Genomic DNA, 20,799 nt, shown 5'->3' with positions numbered 1-20,799 from the left:
AGCCAGGTGCCCCCTCCTGGTCTTCCATGTGGGTGCAGGGCCCAAGCACTTGGGCCATCCTCCACTGCCTTCCTGGGCCACAGCAGACAGTTGGACTGGAAGAGGAGCATCTAGGACTAGAACCTGGAGTGCCAGTGCCGCAGGCGGAGGATTAACCAAGTGAGGCGCAGCGCTGGCCTCAATACATTTTTTAAACATTTTTTTTTTTAAAGAGCTATCTTATTTATTTGAAAGACAAGAGTTCACAGAGAGAGGCAGAGAGAGACAGACAGAGAGAAAGGTTGTCTATCCACTGGTTCACTCTTCAGATGGCCTCAACTGCCAGAGTTGAGCCAATCCAAAGCCAGGAGCCAGGAACTTCCTATGGGTCTCCCATGTGGGTGCAAGTTCCCAAGAACTTGGGCCATCCTCTGCTGCTTTCCCAGGAGCATTAGCAGGGAGCTGGATCAGAAGTGGGGCAGCCGGAACTCGAATTGGCACCCATAAGGGATTTTGGCACTGTAGGCCAGGGCTTTAACCTGCTGCACCATAGCACTGACCCTATCAACACATTTTTTTTAAAAAGACTTATTTCATAGTTTATTTGAAAGGCAGAAAAGACAGAGAGACATAGACAGATTGAGTGATCTTCCATTGCTTGTTCATTCTCTAAATGGCCACAATAGCCAGGACTGGACCAGACTGAATGCCATAGCCAAGAACTCCATCCTGGTCTCCCACATGGGTAGCAAGGGCTTAAGTACTTGGGCCATTATCTACTGCCTTCCCAGCAGGAAGCTGGACGGGAAGCAGAGCAGCTTAAACTTGCTCTGTGATATCACAAGTTGTGACAACCTATTGTAACACAACTCTGGCCCCAACTCAACAGAATTTAATGATTTCATTCTTGTTTTGGTTTTTAGGATGTCTATTTCATTTGTGACTCCTAGTAAGTTTGTGGTCAGCTAAAAATCTCTGATCTTAATTACATAATTTTGCATTTAACTGGAAATGCAGAATGTTTTAGCTGTATTTATCAGCTCCTGTTTTATCACAACTCATGCCAAAATTGATTCTTCAGTATAGTCACAGTGGTTGTAGCTAGCCTTTCTGTTGTGCTTTACTCTGTACCAGCTTTCATGAATCGTCTCGCATTGTGAGGTGGGGTTTATTCATATTTTACAGATGAGGAAGCTGAGGTTCACATATGTTAATTACTTGTCCAAAACCAGTAAGTCAGTAAGTAGCAAACCAGTGCCTTGAGTTTCAATATTCCTAGCACCAACATCCATATTCTTTCTGTCATAGCATGCTATTTTCTCAATACCTGAAAGAAAAAATTAAGCTACTTGCCCAGGTTTCAGAGATGTCATAGGTAAAGGTGATAGTGGAAAAAATGTTGGACTCTTTACTACTTATATTACATTACCAGTTAACTGTCCCTATTGTTGGTAGATTTCAAAAGGGTACTCTCTGGTTCTATATCTAAAACATTGGTAATTTTCAGGTTTCTTTAAAAAAGGAAAGGAGTTTTGACCTTCCCAACGCATTATGTTGGTAGCTATAGAGAATAAGCTGTTTTTTTTTAGAGGTGGTTTTCTCCCCTCCTTGGGGGTCCTGAGTGGCACTGAAGAATCCTCTGAATGTTTTTTTTTTTAAGAAAACTTTTATTTAATAAATATAAATTTCATAGATACAGCTTTTGGAATATAGTGGCTTTTTCCCCCCATAACGAATCCTCCCACCTGCAAACCATCTCATCTCCTACTCCCTCTCCCACCCCATTCTTCATCAAGATTCATTTTTAATTATCTTTATATACAGAAGATCAACTTAGTATATACTAAGTAAAGATTTCAACAGTTTGCACCCACACAGACACATAAAGCATAAAGTACTGTTTGAAGACTAGTTTTACCGTTAATTCTCATAGTACAATACATTAAGGACAGAGATCCTGCATGGGGAGTAAGTGTACAGTGACTCCAGTTGTTTATTTAACAATTGACACTCTTACTTATGGCGTCAGTGATCACACGAGGCTCTTGTCATGCGCTGCCAAGGCTATGGAAGCCTCTTGAGTTCACAAACTCTGATCTTATTTAGACAAGGCCATGATCAAAGTGGAAGTTCTCTCCTCCCTTCAGAGAAAGGTACCTCCTTCTTTGATGGCCCTTTCTTTCCATTAGGATCTCACTCACAGAGATCTTTCATTTAGGTCATTTTTTGCCAGAATGTCTTGGCTTTCCATGCCTGAGAAACTCATTGGCTTTTTTGCCAGATTTGAATGCCTTATGGGCTGATTCTGAGGCCCGAATGCTGTGTAGGCCATCTGCCATTCTATGAGTCTGCTTTGTATCTCACTTCTCATGTTGGATCATTCTCTCCTTTTTAATTCTGTCAATTATTATTAGCAGATACTGGTCTAATTTATGTGATCTGTTTGACATTTAATCCTATCTTTATGATCAATTATGAACTTAAACTGATCACTTTAACTAGTATGATGGCTTTGGTACCTGCCAATTTAATGGTGTTTGGAGTCCCATGGCAGGTTTTAGCCTTACCATTAGGGGTAAGTCCAAGTGAGCATGTGCCAAACTGTACATCTCCTCCCTCTCTTATTCCCACTCTTATTTTTAACAGGGATCAGTTTTCAGTTGAATTTAAACACGTAAGAATAACTGCGTGTTAATTAAAGAGTTCAACCAATGGTATTATGTAGAAAAAGAAAATACTAAAAAGAATAAAATAGTAAGTTGCTCCTCAACAGTCAGGATAAGGGCTGATAAAGTCATTCTTTCTCGTAGTGTCAATTTTACCTCTACACATTTCCTTTTAGGTGCTCAGTTAGATGCTCTGAACATTTTTGAACAACTTCCCAACTTGTTTAAGAACTTAGTACATAGAGAACAAAGCTTGCAAATCAACCGAAGGTGATGGGGTAGTAGATTTTGGTCCAGGACAGGTAAAATGAAAGCTGTGAAGCGTGTGGCCTGTGTCATAGGACAGTGAGTGCCCTATCAGTGGAGGCATCTAAACAGTAAAAAGCAGAGCCATGTTGTTGAAGGAATTAAATGTTAAAAGACTTAAAGATTTGATTGTTGGTCATACCTGAACTGATATTTCTAGAGGTTTATGTTATGGAATCAGAAGTAAATAAGGCTCAGGGTTTGCCCTCAAACTCTCTTTTGGTCCATGACTTCGTACATTCAGGCCACTATAATAGAATTCCAGAGGCTAGGTAGCTTACAAACAACACACATTTATTTCTCACAGTTCTAGAAGCTGGGTAGTCCACAAGATCAAGGTCCTGACAGATTTGTATCTGCTGCTGGCACACTTTCTGGTTCATAGATGGTGTCTTTTTGCTGTGTCCTCACATGATAGAAGGGGCAAGCAAGGCAACTCTCTTGTGGCCTGTTTTATAAGGCTCTGCTCTGACGATCTAACCATCTCCCAAAGGCCCCACCTCCCCTAAGATTATCACATCCGTGATTAGGTTTTCGACCTGTATATTGTGGAGGACACATTCAGACCACAGCAGTCTAAATCCCCATAGTCTTCTTTTTCAAAAGAGATTGTTGAAAGAAGATGTAGTCTGCAATGGTTACTCTTCATTGATATTAAAAAATTAAAAGCCTTTTAATTACAAAGAATTCTAGGTTTTATGGAAAGAGCACTTGACTAGTAGTCAAGAGAATAGAATTCTAATCTTACCCTTTGCTTAAAGCTATTTGTTAAATCTTTCAACAGTCTGCTTGTCTGCACAGCAGTAGATCCAGTCTCAGAGTGAAGATGACATACCACACAGCTCAAGCCAATCCAAAAACTGTCTTTTTGAACCTAGCTGCTTTTTTTAAATATATATATTTTTTAATTTTAAAGGTCAGAGTCACAGAAAGCAGTAGGGAAAGACAGAGAGAAGATCTTCCGCCCACTGATTCACTTCCCAGATGGCTGCAACCGTCCAGGGTTGGGGTAGGCTGAAGCCAGAAGGCAGGCACTTTTTCCGGGCTCTCATATGGGTAGCAGGGACCCAAACATGTAGGCCATCTTTCACTACTTTTCCCAGACTATTAACAGGGAGCTGGGTAGGAAGTGGAGCAACCAGGAGAAGAACTGGTACCCATATGGGATGCTGACATCACGGGTGGCAGTTTTACCCACTATGCCACAATGTTGCCCCTACCAATCTACTTTCTTTATCCAAGGCTAGCAGAGGAGTCTGTAGGGCTCTGGGATAGTCTGGTTTTTGTTTGTTATTCTACAGGTGAGCAAACACTGACCAGACAGACCAAGTGATCTCTTCATTTATTGCATGACAGAGCTGAGTGATCAACCTCCTCACATCAGTGCATAATCTCTCCTGAGATACATTACTAAGCAACAGCCTGGGCTTACCAGAAGAGGTTAGAATCATGAGCCCTCGAAGTAGAGGTCATTGCCAGCATAATGACTCTGTGTACAATACTTTACAGCTTTTAAAGCAATTTTATAATCATTTATTTAATATTCACAGTTATCTGTTATTTTACTCATTGATTTTTCACTGTCTGCTGTGCTAGACTCTGTGGATAGTTTTTAACAAAAACCAGCACTTGATCTCATGGATCGCAGATCCAGTAGAGCTCTCAGGGAAGTTTAGAAGGCTCTCTCTTAGGTTGGTAACATGGACTCTGACCCCAGCCTTGTCAAATGTTTGAGTGCTCCCTGTTTGGCTGCTTCTAGAGTGTGGGAATCCTGCTGGTCCTTTTAATTTTAGAAAGGATTCCTTTGTGCTCTGGTGAAATATAAATTTATTGTATCTTTAACCTAGTCATCTTAGTTCTGCTCTTTGGGGCTCCACAAAACATGTACTTGTTTTCTCCAGGAACCCTCTACTCCTCCAGAGCTGATTGAGATGCAGTTTTATGCTGTGAATATACTTCGGCTTTGAAACTCTACACTCTAACTCTTCTTTGTTGCTCTTTATTTGTACTTTTGAAGTTATCTTGTGGGGGATGAGCTGTGGGTCGTCATGGAATACTTGGCTGGAGGCTCCTTGACAGATGTGGTGACAGAAACCTGTATGGATGAAGGCCAGATTGCAGCTGTGTGCCGTGAGGTAAGGCCAAGAGCCAAGCAACCTTACGCAGGAAGTGGCCTTTATATCCCTGTCTCCTGAAGTTCTACACCAGTGAGAACTCATCCTTGCTCTGTGAAGTGGGAGAAATAAGTACTGACAATCCCTCCATTCCTGTATTAAGTCTGTATTTTACAGTTTCTTTCACCATTACTTTTTCCTTAAAAGTAACTTTATTCTGCTCATTGTAGAAAATGAGAAGTTTCCAGAAAGTATATATTTTAAAAAATCACCCGTAATTTCCATCATTGAAGGTAACTGCTATAAACACGCTATAACGTTTTCCTTTCTCTTTTATGTGAATATATACTTTTGCCTTCTTTTCCTGCTTTATGTGCTGTGGAGGAGGTAAAAACAGAGTAAGAGTAGTGACAGTGAACGTAGTATTTTGAACAGGGTGGTCTCAGAAGATTTCACTGTAGCTTTGAGTGAGCGTCTGAATGGTGTTTAAAAGCAAGTCAGCAAAAATCTAGGGGTAAAATGTTTCTAGGCAAAGCATAAAGAAAACCAAGCCAAAAAAGATACTCTTGTGTCTCCTCATTGCTTTTAAATTTCTGGAGTCTGTAATACACTGGCATATGAGAAAAAGTAAAGTCCTTCAGAAGGCGTCCTGAGAAGCAGCGTCGTTAGGAGACAGCCAGGTTTTTACATTTCCATTAGGGCAAGAAGATGAAGGGGACGCGAGCAAGTGACACTGCGTGTTTTAGTGATGATAGACCAGACCTCTGTGATGACTTAGTAATAGAAAAATTAAGAAATTAAGGAAAGATTAGAAGATTTGTTCATGTTTAAACTTTCATGGGGATGAGTATAATAATGTAATTGGGATTTGATAGTGCAAGATCTAAAGGCATACATATAGATTTACATAGTTGTATATTTAATCAGTATTGGATAAAATAATGTGAAACTAATACAGCCCTATAAAGTATGTTCACTTTTGCATTAACAACTTTGGGATGTAGAAGGCAACTTGGCAGCTTAATGAAATTAAGCTAGGTTTCTTAGGAGTTCTCATTTTCTCTTCTTTTTCAACCACTAATACAGTATTTTTCAATCTATTATTATTATTATTAGCTCATGAGGAGGCTTTTAAGATATTTTTTCCTGGGACCAGTGCCATGGTGCAGTAAGTTAATCCTGCACCTGCAGCGCCAGCATCCCATATGGGCGCCGGTTCTAGTCCTGGCTGCCCCTCTTCCAGTCCAGCTCTCTGCTATGGCCTGGGAAAGCAGTAGAAGATGGCCCAAGTACTTGGGCCCCTGCACGCATGTGGGAGACCAGGAAGAGGCGCCTGGCTCCTGGCTTTGGATCAGTGCAGCTCTGGCCATTGCGGCCATTTGGGGAGTAAACCAACGGAAGCAAGACCTTTCTCTCTCTCTCTCTCTTTCTCTCTCTATCTCTCTCTCTCACTTGTCTGTAACTCTAACTCCCAAATAAAATAAATAACATCTTTGAACAAAAATATTTTTTCCTAATTTTCCCTATGAGATTTTAAATTTTTTCAGATTTATTTTATTTATTTGATACAGTTATAGAGAGAAGTAGAGAGAGAAAGAAAGAGGATGGTCTTCCATCTACTGGTTCACTCCCCAAATGGCCATATGGCCAGAGCTGAGCCAATCTGAAGCCAGGAGTCAATAGCTTCTTCTGGGTTTCCCACGGATGCAGTTCTTGGAGGCAGGGGCCTAAGAACTTGAGCCATCCTCTGGTGCTTTCCCAGGCACATTAACAGAGAGCTGGATTGGAAGTGGAGCAGCTGAGACTCAAACCAGTGCCCATATGGGATGCCAGCACTGCAGGCTAGGGCTTTAACTCATTGTGCTACAGCACCAGCCCATGAGATTTTAATTCTACAGATAGATTGTGTGTCTGTTTATATACTATGGTCCTTTGGAGGGCCATAAACCATTATAATGTCTAAGATTTTATTCATCTCCACTATCAGTGGTAAAAAATGCATGCATATGTGTACTTGAGAAGATAATTTGCCTCAAATTATTCATCTGGAAACTGGAAGATTCATACTGTATGTGCCTATGGGATGCTATATGAATCAAAAAGTGCTTGGAGAAATTTTAAATGTTGCATAAATAGAGGCAGTATTACCATTCCTAAGTTCTAATAGATGTCATCTTCCATTTTTTAAAATAACTTTGAGATACAGTTCACATACCATATAGTTCATTCATTTGAAGTATATAATTAACTGGTTATTGGTATATTTGTAGAGTTGTACAACCATCCTCATAATGAATTTTAGATCTTTTTATCACCCATAAAGAAAACTCTATACCTGTTAACAGTATGTCCTGATGTCCTGGTGCCTGACTCTCTCAGCCCTAGTTTGCCTGTTCTGAACATTTCATATAAATGGAATCATATAATACATGTTCAGTTGTGACTGGCTTCTTTCACTTGGCATAATGTTTTGAAGGTTCATCTGTGTTGTGGAATGTATCAGTACTTCATTCCTTTTATTAACAAATAATATTCCATTGTGTTGATCCATTTGTAAATATTTGGGTTATTTCCTTTTTTATTTTGGCTTTTAATGGGAAATGCTACTACAAACATTCATATACCAGCTTTTGTGTAGATATATGTTCTCATTTCTCTTGGGTATATACCTACAAGTGGAATTGTTGGTCATAGGGCAACTCTGTCCTTAACATTTTAAGAAAACTGCCAAACTGTTTTCTAAAGTGGCTTACTGTTTTACATTCTCACCAGTAAATTATGAAAGTTCCAGGTTTTCAGGGTCATCCTTTTGATATCCTAAGAAGAAATCTTAAATTTTCAGGGAAAGGACAGTTCAATATTCATTTGTGTGTTTTTTTAAAAAGAGTGTGTTTTTTTAAAAAGATTTATTTATTTGAAAGAGTTGCAGAGAGAGAGAGGTCTTTCATCTGCTGGTTCACTCCCCAAATGGCTGCAACAGCTGGAGCTGGGCTGATCTGAAGCCAGGAGCCAGGAGCTTCTTTCAGGTCTCTGTATGTGGGTGCAGGGGCCCGAGGATATGGGCCATCTTTCACTGCTTTCCCAGGCCATAGTAGAGAGCTGGATCGGAAGAAAAGCAGCCAGTACTCAAACTGGCTCCCTTATGGGATGCAGGTACTCCAGACGGCAGCTTTACCTGCTAAGCCACAGTGCTGGCCCCTTGTTTGTTCTTTAATTTAGCCATTGGAATGTTTTAAAAAAGTATAGTATTGATTTAGGGTCATTTAAATAGTATTTTCCTATTTGGTTGTATCTTTAATGTTTTTTAATTAACAGAAATCTCTTAAGAGTTTAGTTTTAGGTTGGTGGACTCAAACTATTGGATTTAGTAGAAAAGTTAACATTACATCTTCTTTTAAAGATAGGAAAACAACACACCAGAAGTGGTTTGTCCAGAATGATATGGTTGGTTAGGTAGCAGATCCAGGCATTTTAATTATAGCATTCTGTCTCCTTGTTACTCATTCTGCTTGGAAAGCCTAGAAGTTTTCCAAGGTTCTTTTCCTGTCTCCTTTACCAGTTTCAGCCACTGCTGTAACTTAAGCAAAAAATGACTTATAAATGTTTATTTTAAGATGTATAAGTTCAATGCCTACTGGAAATTCATCTCCATATGTTTCATAGGTGTGTCAAATTCAGCATATCCAACATAGCATAATTTCCTTGCCAAAAGGAGATTATCCTACCAACTCAGTGCTTCTGATGCCACTTCCCTGTGTCTACTTTCCCAGATGTGACTCTTATTTGTTATTTTCCTCCTTTCTTCTTTAGTAATTTTTCTTGGGTAGTCATTTATTAAAAATCTAATGTGCCACAAAAACAAAGCAAAAGTTGTATCATAATAAATTAGAAGATCTCCTTGTTAAGAAATTAGTAAAAGGTGAAAAGCAGTGTGGTGTAAAAGGGTACATGGCTAGCAGATGGCAGACTTGGTTCTAGACCTGGTGTTGCCACTGATGTAGGCCAAGTCCTTTTATTAGTTGGTGCCTTACTTCTTAAAATGAGGAGCTTAAATTAGTTGATTTTCTCTTAAGTCTTCTGTATTACATGTCCTTTCTTTCTCCCTCTACCCACACCACTTAAATAGTGTTTGCAGGCTCTGGAGTTTCTGCATTCGAACCAAGTCATACACAGAGACATCAAGAGTGACAATATTCTATTGGGAATGGATGGCTCTGTCAAGCTAAGTAAGTAGGACTCTTAGAAGTGATAAAATTTCTCCCCCTTTTGGGTCTGTTTCCTGTTGGATGATAATCATGCTAACCATAACACTTAGCAAAGGGTTTTTATTATTATGGCTATGCAGTCTTTTTATATTTCTCAATTATACCATAGAGTGCCTTTTCATTATTTTTCCATTCATTTATATGGTTAGCCCCCCCCCCCAAAAAAAAAAAAAAAAAAAAAAAGGTTGCATGCCTACTGTATTCTAGGTCCTGTGATGGACATTGATCTTGCATTTTACCTCCCTTCAGGGAGTTTTCAGCATAGTATAAGAGATATGTAATGGATAAGTAGAAAAATATCTTTATATAATTATTCATCTAGCAGACTTTTCTTGAGTATCTGTTACATGCTGGACCCTTTGGAAATATGAAGAAGTAAGACTACATAGTCCTAACTATCAACGGCCTCCTAATTTAAATAAATGTCTAATGTCAACGTAATATGAAAGGAACTGCAGACAGAACATTTGTTTTACTAGTCCAGCCACACAGGCATGTCACAAATGGATGAGCGGTTTATGGAAAGATTGTTAGCACCCTCTCACCTGGGCAAATGGTGAAGAACTGATCAAAGTTGGACCATGCTTAGTTGTAGGTGAATGACTTTAAGTCAGAGACTCATGCCTGGGGTATAGGCAAACGACCCTAGATTCCAGAATGTAAGAATAATTTTCAAGATCAAAGCAGAATTGGGCCACACAGTCAAGGCCAAAATGGGCAGCTTGGACATTATTGCCTAGTCCCTCTAGTTTGAGGATAGATAGGAGGCTAGAAGGGATGTTTCTTATATTCTTCTTCTCTTCAAGGTTGAACAGAGACTCACCTAAGAGTTAGACATAGCAATCAACTGACTCGCATTTTGTAAAGCCAAGAGATTGCAGAACTGGGAGCCAGGCAAAGCTAGACACCTAGGGATAGACACACAGTCAACACTTAAAGAGTACCCTAAATATATGCTTTCTGATTTTTTTTTTCCTAGCTGATTTTGGATTCTGTGCACAAATAACTCCAGAGCAGAGCAAACGGAGCACCATGGTGGGAACCCCATACTGGATGGCACCGGAGGTTGTGACACGGAAGGCCTATGGGCCCAAGGTTGACATCTGGTCCCTGGGCATCATGGCGATTGAAATGATTGAAGGGGAGCCTCCATACCTCAATGAAAACCCTCTAAGAGTGAGTTACCAGTCCTAGTTCAGTTATTTTGGTTATTGTCTCTAGTCCCAGGAAATGGTGCTCAGGCTATTCTCTATGCTTCTACCTGATGTGTCTCTTCTGAATAAACTTGGCACTGTTTAACTTAAATTATAAATGCTCAAAGGAAAAGAATATTAGAGCTCACTCATTCATTTATTCAGTAATTATTTGAGTTTCTGTTATGTATGTATGTTCTTCATACACATAACATAATAAAACAATTTCTGGTTATAGATGGTAAGTGCCATGAACAAAAATGGAATAAGGGAGTTAAGAGAGAATAGAGAAAAGCTGGGGAGGAGAGATAGAAGGAAGCTCTCTTTAAGTTTTTTTTTTTAAAGATTTATTTATTTTATTTGAAAGTCATAGTTACACAGAGAGAAGGAGAGGCAGAGAGAAAGAGAGAGAGAGAGAGGTCTTCCATCTGCTGCTTCACTCCCCAGTTGGCCACAACAGCTGGAGCTGCGCTGATCTGAAGCCAGGAGCCAGGAGCTAGGAGCTTCTTCTGGGTCTCCCACGTGGGTGCAAGGGCCCAAGAACTTGGGCTATCTTCTGCTGTTTTCCCAGGCCACAGCAGAGAGCTGGATCAGAAGTGGAGCAGCTGGGACTCGAACTGGTGCCCATATGGGATGCCGGCACTGCAGGCAGCGGTTTTACCTGCTGTGCCATAGCGCTGACCCCTATAAGTTATTTCAATAGAAACCTGAAGGAAGTAACTGAAGAATGAACCACGAGAGTAATCTCATGCAAAGCTTTTGTAGGTGTCAAATATATAAAGGACTAGAAAAAGTCTTAAGGAGACTAGTGTCCTTGAAATGAGTGAGAAGGATGGATAGTGATAAAGTCAGAGAATTAGCAGGTAAAAACCTAGTGGGCAGTGTGAGAACTTAACTTCTATTCTGCAGAGTTGAGACATCATTGAAGGATTTTGAGCTGAGCAGTAACATGATCTGATGTGTTTTGGTTGGGTCATTTTGACTGCTTTTATGGAAAATAGACTGTGAGATAAGAGTAGATGACCACCTACCAGTTAATGATGCATCGGGAAAACCTGCACTGGATGGGAGGTTAGAGTAAGTAAGTAAAAGCAATCAGAATAAGATTCACATTTTTCCACAAGCAAAATTATCAATCTACTTTCATCTACATTGCTTTATTCTGCTTTCCTTCACATATTACGATGGATAAACCATTTGTGCTTTATCAAATGAATGCCCTTTACTTCATACTGGATCCAACACAATTATCTACTTAAGGACATCGGTTTTGCAGCTGTCACTTCTCCTTGTACGTAACCATCTTCTACCTCTCTGTTAGATTATTCCCATTAGCACACAAAGATTATCTTTTAAAAAAAATCCTCCCTTGATTGTAAATGAGTGTTCGTTTTTCAGTCTTGTTTGAACCTTTCCGTAAGCCTCCTTTGGCCTCCAAGACACACTTCTCTCCGTTTTCTCATCCTAGGAAGACTGCTGCTAGTTTTGCTCTCTCCCCCAACCTGTGAACAATGGAATAACTCCCATCTCAGTACTCAAATCTCTTTTTTCTTTAACTGCACTTACTTTCTAAGTGAGTGATCTCATCCATTGCTGATTTTAAATGCCTGTTACAATCTATCTACTAATACATTTCTTCAAATAGTCCTGACTTCTCACCCTTGAACACCAGACTTCTGTGCTCAGCTGTGGTCAACATCTACACTTGAATGTCTAATAAAAACTTCAAATTAACACCTTTAAAATCAATTTGTTATTACGTTCTTCCATATTCTTCACCATCTCGGTATATGGCAACTGTTTTTTTCCCCCAGCGATTTGGAACCAAAACCTTGCAACCATTGTTAATTCTTGTTTCTTTGATACCCTGTTCATCTTGTCAGCTATTACTTTCAGGTATTTCCTGAGTTCAGCTACTGCACACTTCCACTCCTACCAATATAGTCTAAGTCACCACTTCACTGACTGTTACAACAGTCTCTCACAGTCTCTTTTCCATGAAACAGCTAACATGATCTAATGAAAACATAAAGCAGATCATGTTACTCCTCAGCTCAAAATCCTCTCATGATGAACCAACTCTGCAGAATAAAGCCAGCTTCTCATAATGACCTACCAGATCTTTATCTGCCCATGTCACTCTTGTAATTTCTGATTGTTAGAAAATGCTTCAGTGTACCTTTTGTGGTTTCTTACCTTTTGATTTAAGCTTTACTCCCTGACCCTACATCCTTGTCTCAGACTTAGAATGGCTTTCCAGAGATGTGAAGATGATGATCATGGGGTATGATGGAAATAAGACTGGGGTTATCAATAGTGTCACCCTAAGCATGTTGTCTGCATGTGGGTACCAAGAGTGAATCCCAACTTGAGCCCAAGATGATTTTCCGTTTGTATTCCAGGCCTTGTACCTCATTGCCACCAATGGAACCCCAGAGCTTCAGAACCCAGAGAAGCTGTCGGCTATTTTCCGGGACTTTCTGAACCGCTGTCTCGAGATGGATGTGGAGAAGAGAGGTTCAGCAAAAGAGCTGCTACAGGTAAGTGTCTCTGCAGGGATGCACCAAATTCAAGGCGTCAGTAAATCTAGCCTTTTGTGCTTCATTTTTGTGTATAAAGAACTATGCTTTTGTCCTACCATTTACCACACTTGCTGTAATCCTAGCTCCCTATCCTTCATTCCGGGGCCTTTGCTCATGTTTCCATTAGCCTCTTGCTCAGCTCATTAAAACTCTACACATCCTCATAGCTTCTTCAAATCTACTTTCTGAGCTCCTTGTTGAACTTTGCCTGTATCTTTCTTTGACATTTCCTTTGTTTTGCATGAATTAGTCTGACAGGATTTGCTTGAGCATTGGTGAGAAGCAGCTCTGACATGTAAATATTACACAAGTTATATTTTACAGAATAAGTGCTAATGAAATAATTCTCAACAAAGGAAACTGGGTTTAGAGCCCAGTTAGTGACTGTGATTTCTGAAGTCTTTACTGTTTTTTTTTTTTTTTCCCACTGGAAACCTCTCAGATCATGGCAAAGATGTTCTACTTGTTTGGAGGGTTGTAGCGAAACCAAAAATTTACCAAGCCTTTTAAACACCAACCTGCCTAATCCTGAATTGCAGCATAATTATTTTGTATGATTTCAGAAACTGTCTTTAGAGGACCACATTTAATATTTAATTTGTATCTAAGTTTTGTGTTCCCAGTACAATTTCTTATTACTAGGATTGTTTTACTACATTGCTCCCTGGTGATTTTATTGCACATGTCACATACAACTTTATGGTAGTGATTGACCTGCAGGCATATACTCTCAGTTCCTTTTGTATTATGAGGCCCAGGAGTGACTGGGCAGGGCAGGGGAGTACTTCGTGTACTGCCTTGTGTTAAAGCCAGTTATGAATATCTCTACTTCTCCGCCTTTCCCAGTGGATTATAAATTCTTTTTTATTCAAACTCTGTTTCTTCTTGTACCTGGGACAAGACTCAGAATAGGTACTCAGGGAATATTTATTGGGTAGAATGGAGCTGCTTAAAGAATTTACCTACAGTAGTCTTTCATTCTCTGGAACATAATTAGTATCTCTTTGTAATTGAAGTTACTGATTATAGAGCACTGGCCTATTAGATAACAGAAATGGATTCTGCTAAGTGTATCCCATTAGTTTCTAGGATCCTTTGGGATTAAAAAAAAAAAACCCTTATTACAGACAGTACAATAAAGAATTAGTCTTTAAAAGTAGTTGTGTTCTGAAACCCTAGGTTTTTAGAAATGCGCCAATAGTGTGGTGTTATAGCTGTGAAGATAGGTGTAATTCAGTATCAAATTCTCTTTTTTTAGACATTTTTATTGAAAGTTTAGTTTAATTGAGATAATTTTATATCTTCATACAACTGTAAGAAATAATACAGAAAGCTTCCATATATTACTCAGTTCCTCCCACAGTGGCACAGTGTCACAAAGATACAGTTATGGATTGAGTACATTGATCTATTCATATTTCTCCAATTTTACATTGTAGTGATTTTTGTGGAAATACACTCCACTATACAGATAGATAGATGGTAGAGTTGAACCAAACTTACGTCTATCTGGCCCAAATGTTGAGCTCTTAACTTCTGATCAAATTACTTTTATTGAGAGGTCAGTGTACGCTACAGTTTTCTTCCTGACATGCTAATATAACTACTAATAGATACATTATATTGGATCTTCACCACATTTTAGGCACTAAGCATTTCATATATAATATTTTTAAAGATTCATTTTATTTATCTGAAAGGTAGTTACAGAGAGAGAGAGAGGGAGAGACAAAGAGAGGTCTTCCTCCCATTGTTTCACTCTTCAAATGGCCACGGCTGAGCCAGGTTGACACCAGGAGCCAGGAGTTTCTTCTAGGTCTCCCGATGGGGTGCGGAGACCCAAGCACTTGGGCCATCCTCCACTGCTTTCACAGGCCGTAGCAGAGAGCTGGATCAGCAGTGGAGCAGCTTGGACTCTTCCTGACACTGTATGGGATGCCAGCATTGTATATGGTGGCTTTACTGGCTATGCCACAATGCCAGCCTCACCATATATAATTTTTTATCTATTCTGCACAGCAGTCCTGTGAGTTATATGTTCTATTATTCCCATTTTTTAGGTGTAGAAACAGAATTTTCAAGTATTTTGTAACTTCCCTTGATTATATTGCTGAAATGTAGTGGATACAGGATTTCAACCTATGTCTGGCCGTCAAGTATGTGTGCTCTTGGCCACTATTATAAACTCAGAGACTGTCACAACTGGAAGGCTGCTAGGGCTTGTATTTTTGTTTATTCAGAGATGGAAACTGAGACCTCCTAGTTGGGAGCTATTCTTTCAACTCAGGGGAGTTAAAGAAACATGTGGTCTGAGAACACTGATTCTAGTGTATATTTTTTTTAACTTTTTTTTTTTTTTTGGACAAGTTGAATTAGAGAGAGAGAGACAGAGAGAAAGGTCTTCCTTTTCCATTGGTTCACCCCCCAATAGCCGCTACAGCTGGCATGCTGCGCCGATCTGAAGCCAGGAGCCAGGTGCTTCCTCCTGGTCTCCTATTCGGGTGCAGGGCCCAAGCACTTGGGCCATCCTCCACTGCCTTCCTGGGCCACAGCAGAGAGCTGGACCAGAAGAGGAGCAACCGGGACAGAATCCGGCGCCCTGACAGGGACTAGAACCTGGGGTGCCAGCGCCGCAGGTGGAGGATTAGTCTAGTGAGCCGCGGCACCGGCCTGATTCTAGTGTTTATTGTAAAGATTCAGAACCATGACTCTTAAAATCTTTTTTTTAAAGATTTATTTATTCATTTGAAAGGCAGTACAACAGCTAGGGAGAGAGAGACAGATCTTCCGTCCATTGGTTGACTCCCCAAATTGGTACAACAGCACCACAACTGGACCACACTGAACCCAGGAACCAGGAATCCGATCCTGTTCTCATACAGAGGTGGCAGGGCCCCCATTACTTGGACCATCTTCTGTGGTCTTCCCAGACCATTAGTAGGAAGTTTAATTGGAAGCAGAACATTTGGAGCTAAAACCAGCACTCTGATATGGGATGCCAAAATTGCAAATGGCTGTTTAATGCTCTGTGGTACACCAGTCCATACTTAAAATCTTACATCATGAAGGTTTCATATCTTTTTCCTGTGAGAACACATTTATGGACAGAAAAACACAGGATGATAAATTGGAATTCATATTTTCATAATTTAATGGAGATCTTTTATATTAATAATAACTTCCTGTTTTTAATACCTCTCTATACTCTGTCATAAAAGAAGTCAAATCAGGCCGGCGCGGCAGCTCACTAGGCTAATCCTCCGCCTTGCAGCGCCGGCACACCGGGTTCTAGTCCCGGTCGGGGCGCTGGATTCTGTCCTGGTTGCCCCTCTTCCAGGCCAGCTCTCTGCTGTGGCCTGGGAGTGCAGTGGAGGATGACCCAAGTACTTGGGTCCTGCACCCCATGGGAGACCAGGATGAGTACCTGGCTCCTGCCATTGGATCAGCGCCGTGCGCTGGCTGCAGTGCGCCGGCCACAGCGGCCATTGGAGGGTGAACCAATGGCAAAGGAAGACCTTTCTGTCTGTCTCTCTCTCTCACTGTCCACTCTGCCTGTAAAAAACAAACAAACAAACAAAAAAAAAGTTTGTGAACAGGGGCCGGCACTGTGGCATAGCGGGTAAAGCTGCTGCCTGTAGTGCCGGCATCCCATGTGCGCGCTGGTTCAAGTCCCAGCTGCTGCACTTCTGATCCAGCTCTCTGCTATGCCCTGAGAAAGCAGTAGAAGATGGTCCAAGTCCTTGGGCCCCCTGCACCGGTGTGGGAAGCTCCTGGCACCTGGCTTTAGATCAGCACAGCTCCAGCTGTTGCAGCCATCTGAGGAATAAACCAGCAGATGGAAGACCTCTCTCTCTGCCTCTCCTCTATCTGTGTAACTCTAACTTTCAAATAACTAAATAAATCTTTTTTAAAAAAGTTTGTGGACAATAGAATTAAGATAAAATTTATTTTACTAGAAAAGACTTTGAAATCCATGTTTTCCTTTTTATAATACAATTTTTCATGGACTTTTTGAGATCCTTTTTATGCAAGGATTTCAAAAACTTTTTGCATCAGAATAAACTTATCTTTTAGTTCTATTTTCCATGAATTTTTTTAAATACTCTCATATATAGTATGACTAATAAAGGAAACTACAAGTATGGGAAGAGAATCAGATGTACCTACCATCTGACCTAACTGCTTAAGCATCAAGTTTCTGTCCTATAGCCAGGACAGTGGGGGGAAAAAAAGTATGTCAGTTCCTGTATTGGAAGGAAGGGGTCTTCAAAAAGTTTGTGGTAGGGTGAGCACTTGGTATTGTGTTTAAGACACTGGTTAAGATGCCATATTTAAAACATCAGAGTGCCTGAGTTAAGCCCCAGCCCCAGGTCCTGACTCTAGCTTCCTGATAATGCAGACCTTAGGAGGCAACGGTGATGGCTGACATGACTGGGTTACTACCACTCACTTATGGGACACCTGAATTGAGTGTCTAGCTCCCAGCTTTGTCCTTGCCTGGGAGCTTTGGGAGCATTTGGGGAAGTGAAACCACAAATGGGAGCTGTCTCTGTATTTCTTTCAAATAAAAATTAAAACAAAAAAAAGGTCATGGAAAAATGAAATTTAAAAATACTGCAAAGTTTCATAAACTTTTTAAAGCCCCCTCCTGTTTCTTATCAAATGAATGAAATACGCCACATCCTCAAGAGACAAAGCTTTTTTACCACTAAATCTAAAAAAAAAAAAGTTACACAAAGAATTAATTTTCTTTAACAGTTTTACTGAAAATGTAGATGCAGTGTTCATATGGTGTTTTCTCCTAAATCTACTGTAAAAGTTGAGTATGTCCCAAAGTTCAACCCAGGGAAAGTGATCAGGGAAAAGACCACTCTCTCTCTCTCTCTCTCTATATATATATATATATACACACACACACATATATATATATATTTGACAGGCAGAGTTAGACAGTGAGAGAGAGAGACAGAGAGAAAGGTCTTCCTTCCGTTGGTTCACCCCCCAAATGGCCGCCACGGCCAGCATGCTGCGCGGATCTGAAGCCAGGAGCCAGGTGCTTCCTCCTGGTCTCCCATGCGGGTGCAGAGCCCAAGCACTTGGGCCATCCTCCACTGCCTTCCCGGGCCACAGCAGAGAGCTGGACTGGAAAAGGAGCAACCGGGACAGAACCGGCGCCCCAACCAGGACTAGAACCCAGGGTGCTGGCGCCGCAGGCGGAGGATTAGCCTAGTGAGCCGCGGTGCCAACCAAAAGACCACTATTGAAATCCTTGTTAGATTAATTAGAATAACAAATTCCTGGACCAGTGCTCCTGAGATAGAATATTACAGTGTACCACTTGGTCATACTGAGTCATTACCTTCCCCATTATTATTCTGATTATCACCATAATTAGTCTTTCTTAATTAGAAATGGAATCATGCAATATGAATTATTGTCTTCTTATATCAATCAACTAATCTATGGGATTTGCCCTGTACTCAGCATATAAATTATCTATTTGTTTTTATTGCTGTGTAACTTCTAAAAATATTTTTATTTTTTACTTATTTGAGAGGCATAGAGAGGAGGGGGGAGATTGGGGAGAGAGATTGACAGAGAAATCCTATCCCTGGATCCCTCCCCAGATGTCCACAATGGTCCTGTGCAGTGGGCCAAAGCCAGGAGTCGAGAACTCAGTCCAAGTCTTCAGTGTGGGTGGCAGAGACCTTCCTCCTTGAGACATTACCTGCTGCTTCCCAGGGATGGCAGGATGCTGGAATCAGGAATGAAATTGGAACTCGAACCCAGGCCCTCTGATAAGGAATGTGGATTTACTGAGCCATGTCTTAACCTCTAGGCCAAATGCCAACCCTGTTAAATGTGTTAAATGATCATAACACTATTTCTTCTTCTGTTCTCTTGGATCTTGGGCAACATTCCAGCTATTGACTTGAATGTGCCTAGGACTGGAATTGGATATAGAGTAAGTATGTTTATCTGTAGATAGACCGCCAAAGAGTTTTCCAAAGTGGTTTGCTATCTTTGATTTCCTTCAATTTGGGGATGACCTGCAGTTCTTCAGGTAGTGTCTTACACACACATGTATGCCCTATGTTTTGTAGTGGTTCTAAAGAAGAATGCTAAATAGTCATGTGTCTCTTGTTCTTTTTCTCCACTCAAGCATCAATTCCTGAAGATTGCCAAGCCCCTCTCCAGCCTCACTCCACTGATCGCTGCAGCAAAGGAGGCAACCAAGAACAATCACTAAAGCCACGCTCACCCTAGCCTCATTGTGCCAAGCCTTCTGTGAAGTTAATGCTCATTTCAGAAATTCCAGCCCCTGATGCCCTCCTCTCCTGGCCTTGCTTCTCCCATTTCCTGATCTAGCGCTCTCAAGACTTTAATCCTGGGAAATCACGTGTCCAGCATTGAGGAGAACTGCGACTGGATGCCTGATCGGATGATGGCCGTTTTTAAATAAGGAATTCCCTCCTATGTGTAGATATGAGGGTGGTTTATGATCAAGGGTTTATCTGAATAAACCTTTGGACCACTATTTCTACATTATAAAATCTCTACCACTGTCCCCACTCCCCCACCCTGCAACCAGTTTTTGAATATATAAAGTTATGTTTTGATAACATTACCAATTTATTATTAGTTGAGATTTCTTTAGTGCTTGCCTTTATGTGACTAGACTGCCCAGTCACCTCAATGTACTTGAAAACTGGAACAGTTGGGAATGCCATGGGGTTTGATAATCTGCCAGGGACACGAAGTGGCTCAGCTTTCTGGACCATGACTTTAGCACAGCTGATTCTGCTGTGGAAGAACTACCACATTTTTATTTGTGTGCTTCTAGCTGCTGTTTGGGAGGACCTTGACCCAGTAATGTTCCCCATGCTATTTCTTGTGAAATGGTCTTGGCTATGTAGCAGCTTTTGTTTCCCTGCATCCCCTAGGCTGCTGCCCCCATTCTGTCCTTGTTTATAACTCAGAGGTTTCGTAGGGCACATGGTGAGTGAGAGCATTGGGAGAAGTCAGGAAAAAAAAAAAAAGTAGGTACTTTTAGAGCAAGGCTGGGCATTAGTACCTGGCCGGCTATGCTTCCGTGATGTTTTAAGAACACAGCTTCTTTTTCCATCCGGGATAAGGAGCTGAAAGATCAACTCAGATCTTCTGATGGCCTAAGTCTTTGGGTCAGAGGAACAGGTCTCCAAATCTGAGACTACATGGTAGTTTTGGATGGATTTGGTGGCCCCTGATTTTAAGATGCATGGCCAAGCTCTCTGCAAATGGAAATGCTTACACTGGTATTGAGGATGTTTGCTACCTCCTGCTTTCTTTGTGGATTTGGTCCTCTCTCTATAGTAGGACACCTGGCCAGCACTGTGGCTTGTCACGTCAGCCCACTGACTACCTTGTCATGCTCTGAGGTGTCATTGCCTCTGCAGCACAAGTTTCTGTTTCCTTCAATAAAAGGAGATGAAAATATTCTTGGAGTCTGCCTTTCTTTCTCCCCTCCTTTATTTCCTTCTGTTTTTTTCTATTTTTTTATATGAAATTATTAAAAAAAGGTTCTTCCTGAACCATTTGAGAGTAAGTTGTCAAAAGGAGGGACCCTTCCCACCATATACTTTGATGTTTATTTGTTGTTCTTAACACTTTTTTAAAAATTAAAGTATAGAAATGGGCCTAAACTATTTGTACTG

The 20,799-nt window shown here is 40.8% G+C and overlaps 1 protein-coding gene across 4 annotated transcripts in view; it reads left to right on the top strand.

Annotated features, from left to right (window-relative positions):
* PAK1 (p21 (RAC1) activated kinase 1) overlaps nt 1-20,581 on the top strand; it is a 196,524-nt gene extending 175,943 nt beyond the window's left edge. For all 4 annotated transcript variants that reach the window (XM_051850720.3, XM_051850728.3, XM_051850733.3 and 1 more), the window contains exons 11-15: nt 4,969-5,086; nt 9,192-9,291; nt 10,310-10,506; nt 12,926-13,063; nt 19,269-20,581. In XM_051850720.3, coding sequence (XP_051706680.1) covers nt 4,969-5,086; nt 9,192-9,291; nt 10,310-10,506; nt 12,926-13,063; nt 19,269-19,355 — 640 coding nt within the window. In that variant the 3' untranslated portion in view covers nt 19,356-20,581. The remainder of the gene's footprint in view (nt 1-4,968; nt 5,087-9,191; nt 9,292-10,309; nt 10,507-12,925; nt 13,064-19,268) is intronic.
* Nucleotides 20,582-20,799: the final 218 nt, after the last annotated feature.

The sequence above is a fragment of the Oryctolagus cuniculus genome, chromosome 1, assembly GCF_051225735.1.
Source record: "Oryctolagus cuniculus isolate XC-2025 breed Fujian yellow rabbit chromosome 1, ASM5122573v1, whole genome shotgun sequence".
NCBI classification, from domain to species: domain Eukaryota; kingdom Metazoa; phylum Chordata; class Mammalia; order Lagomorpha; family Leporidae; genus Oryctolagus; species Oryctolagus cuniculus.
This window is presented reverse-complemented; position numbering and strand designations above follow the sequence as displayed.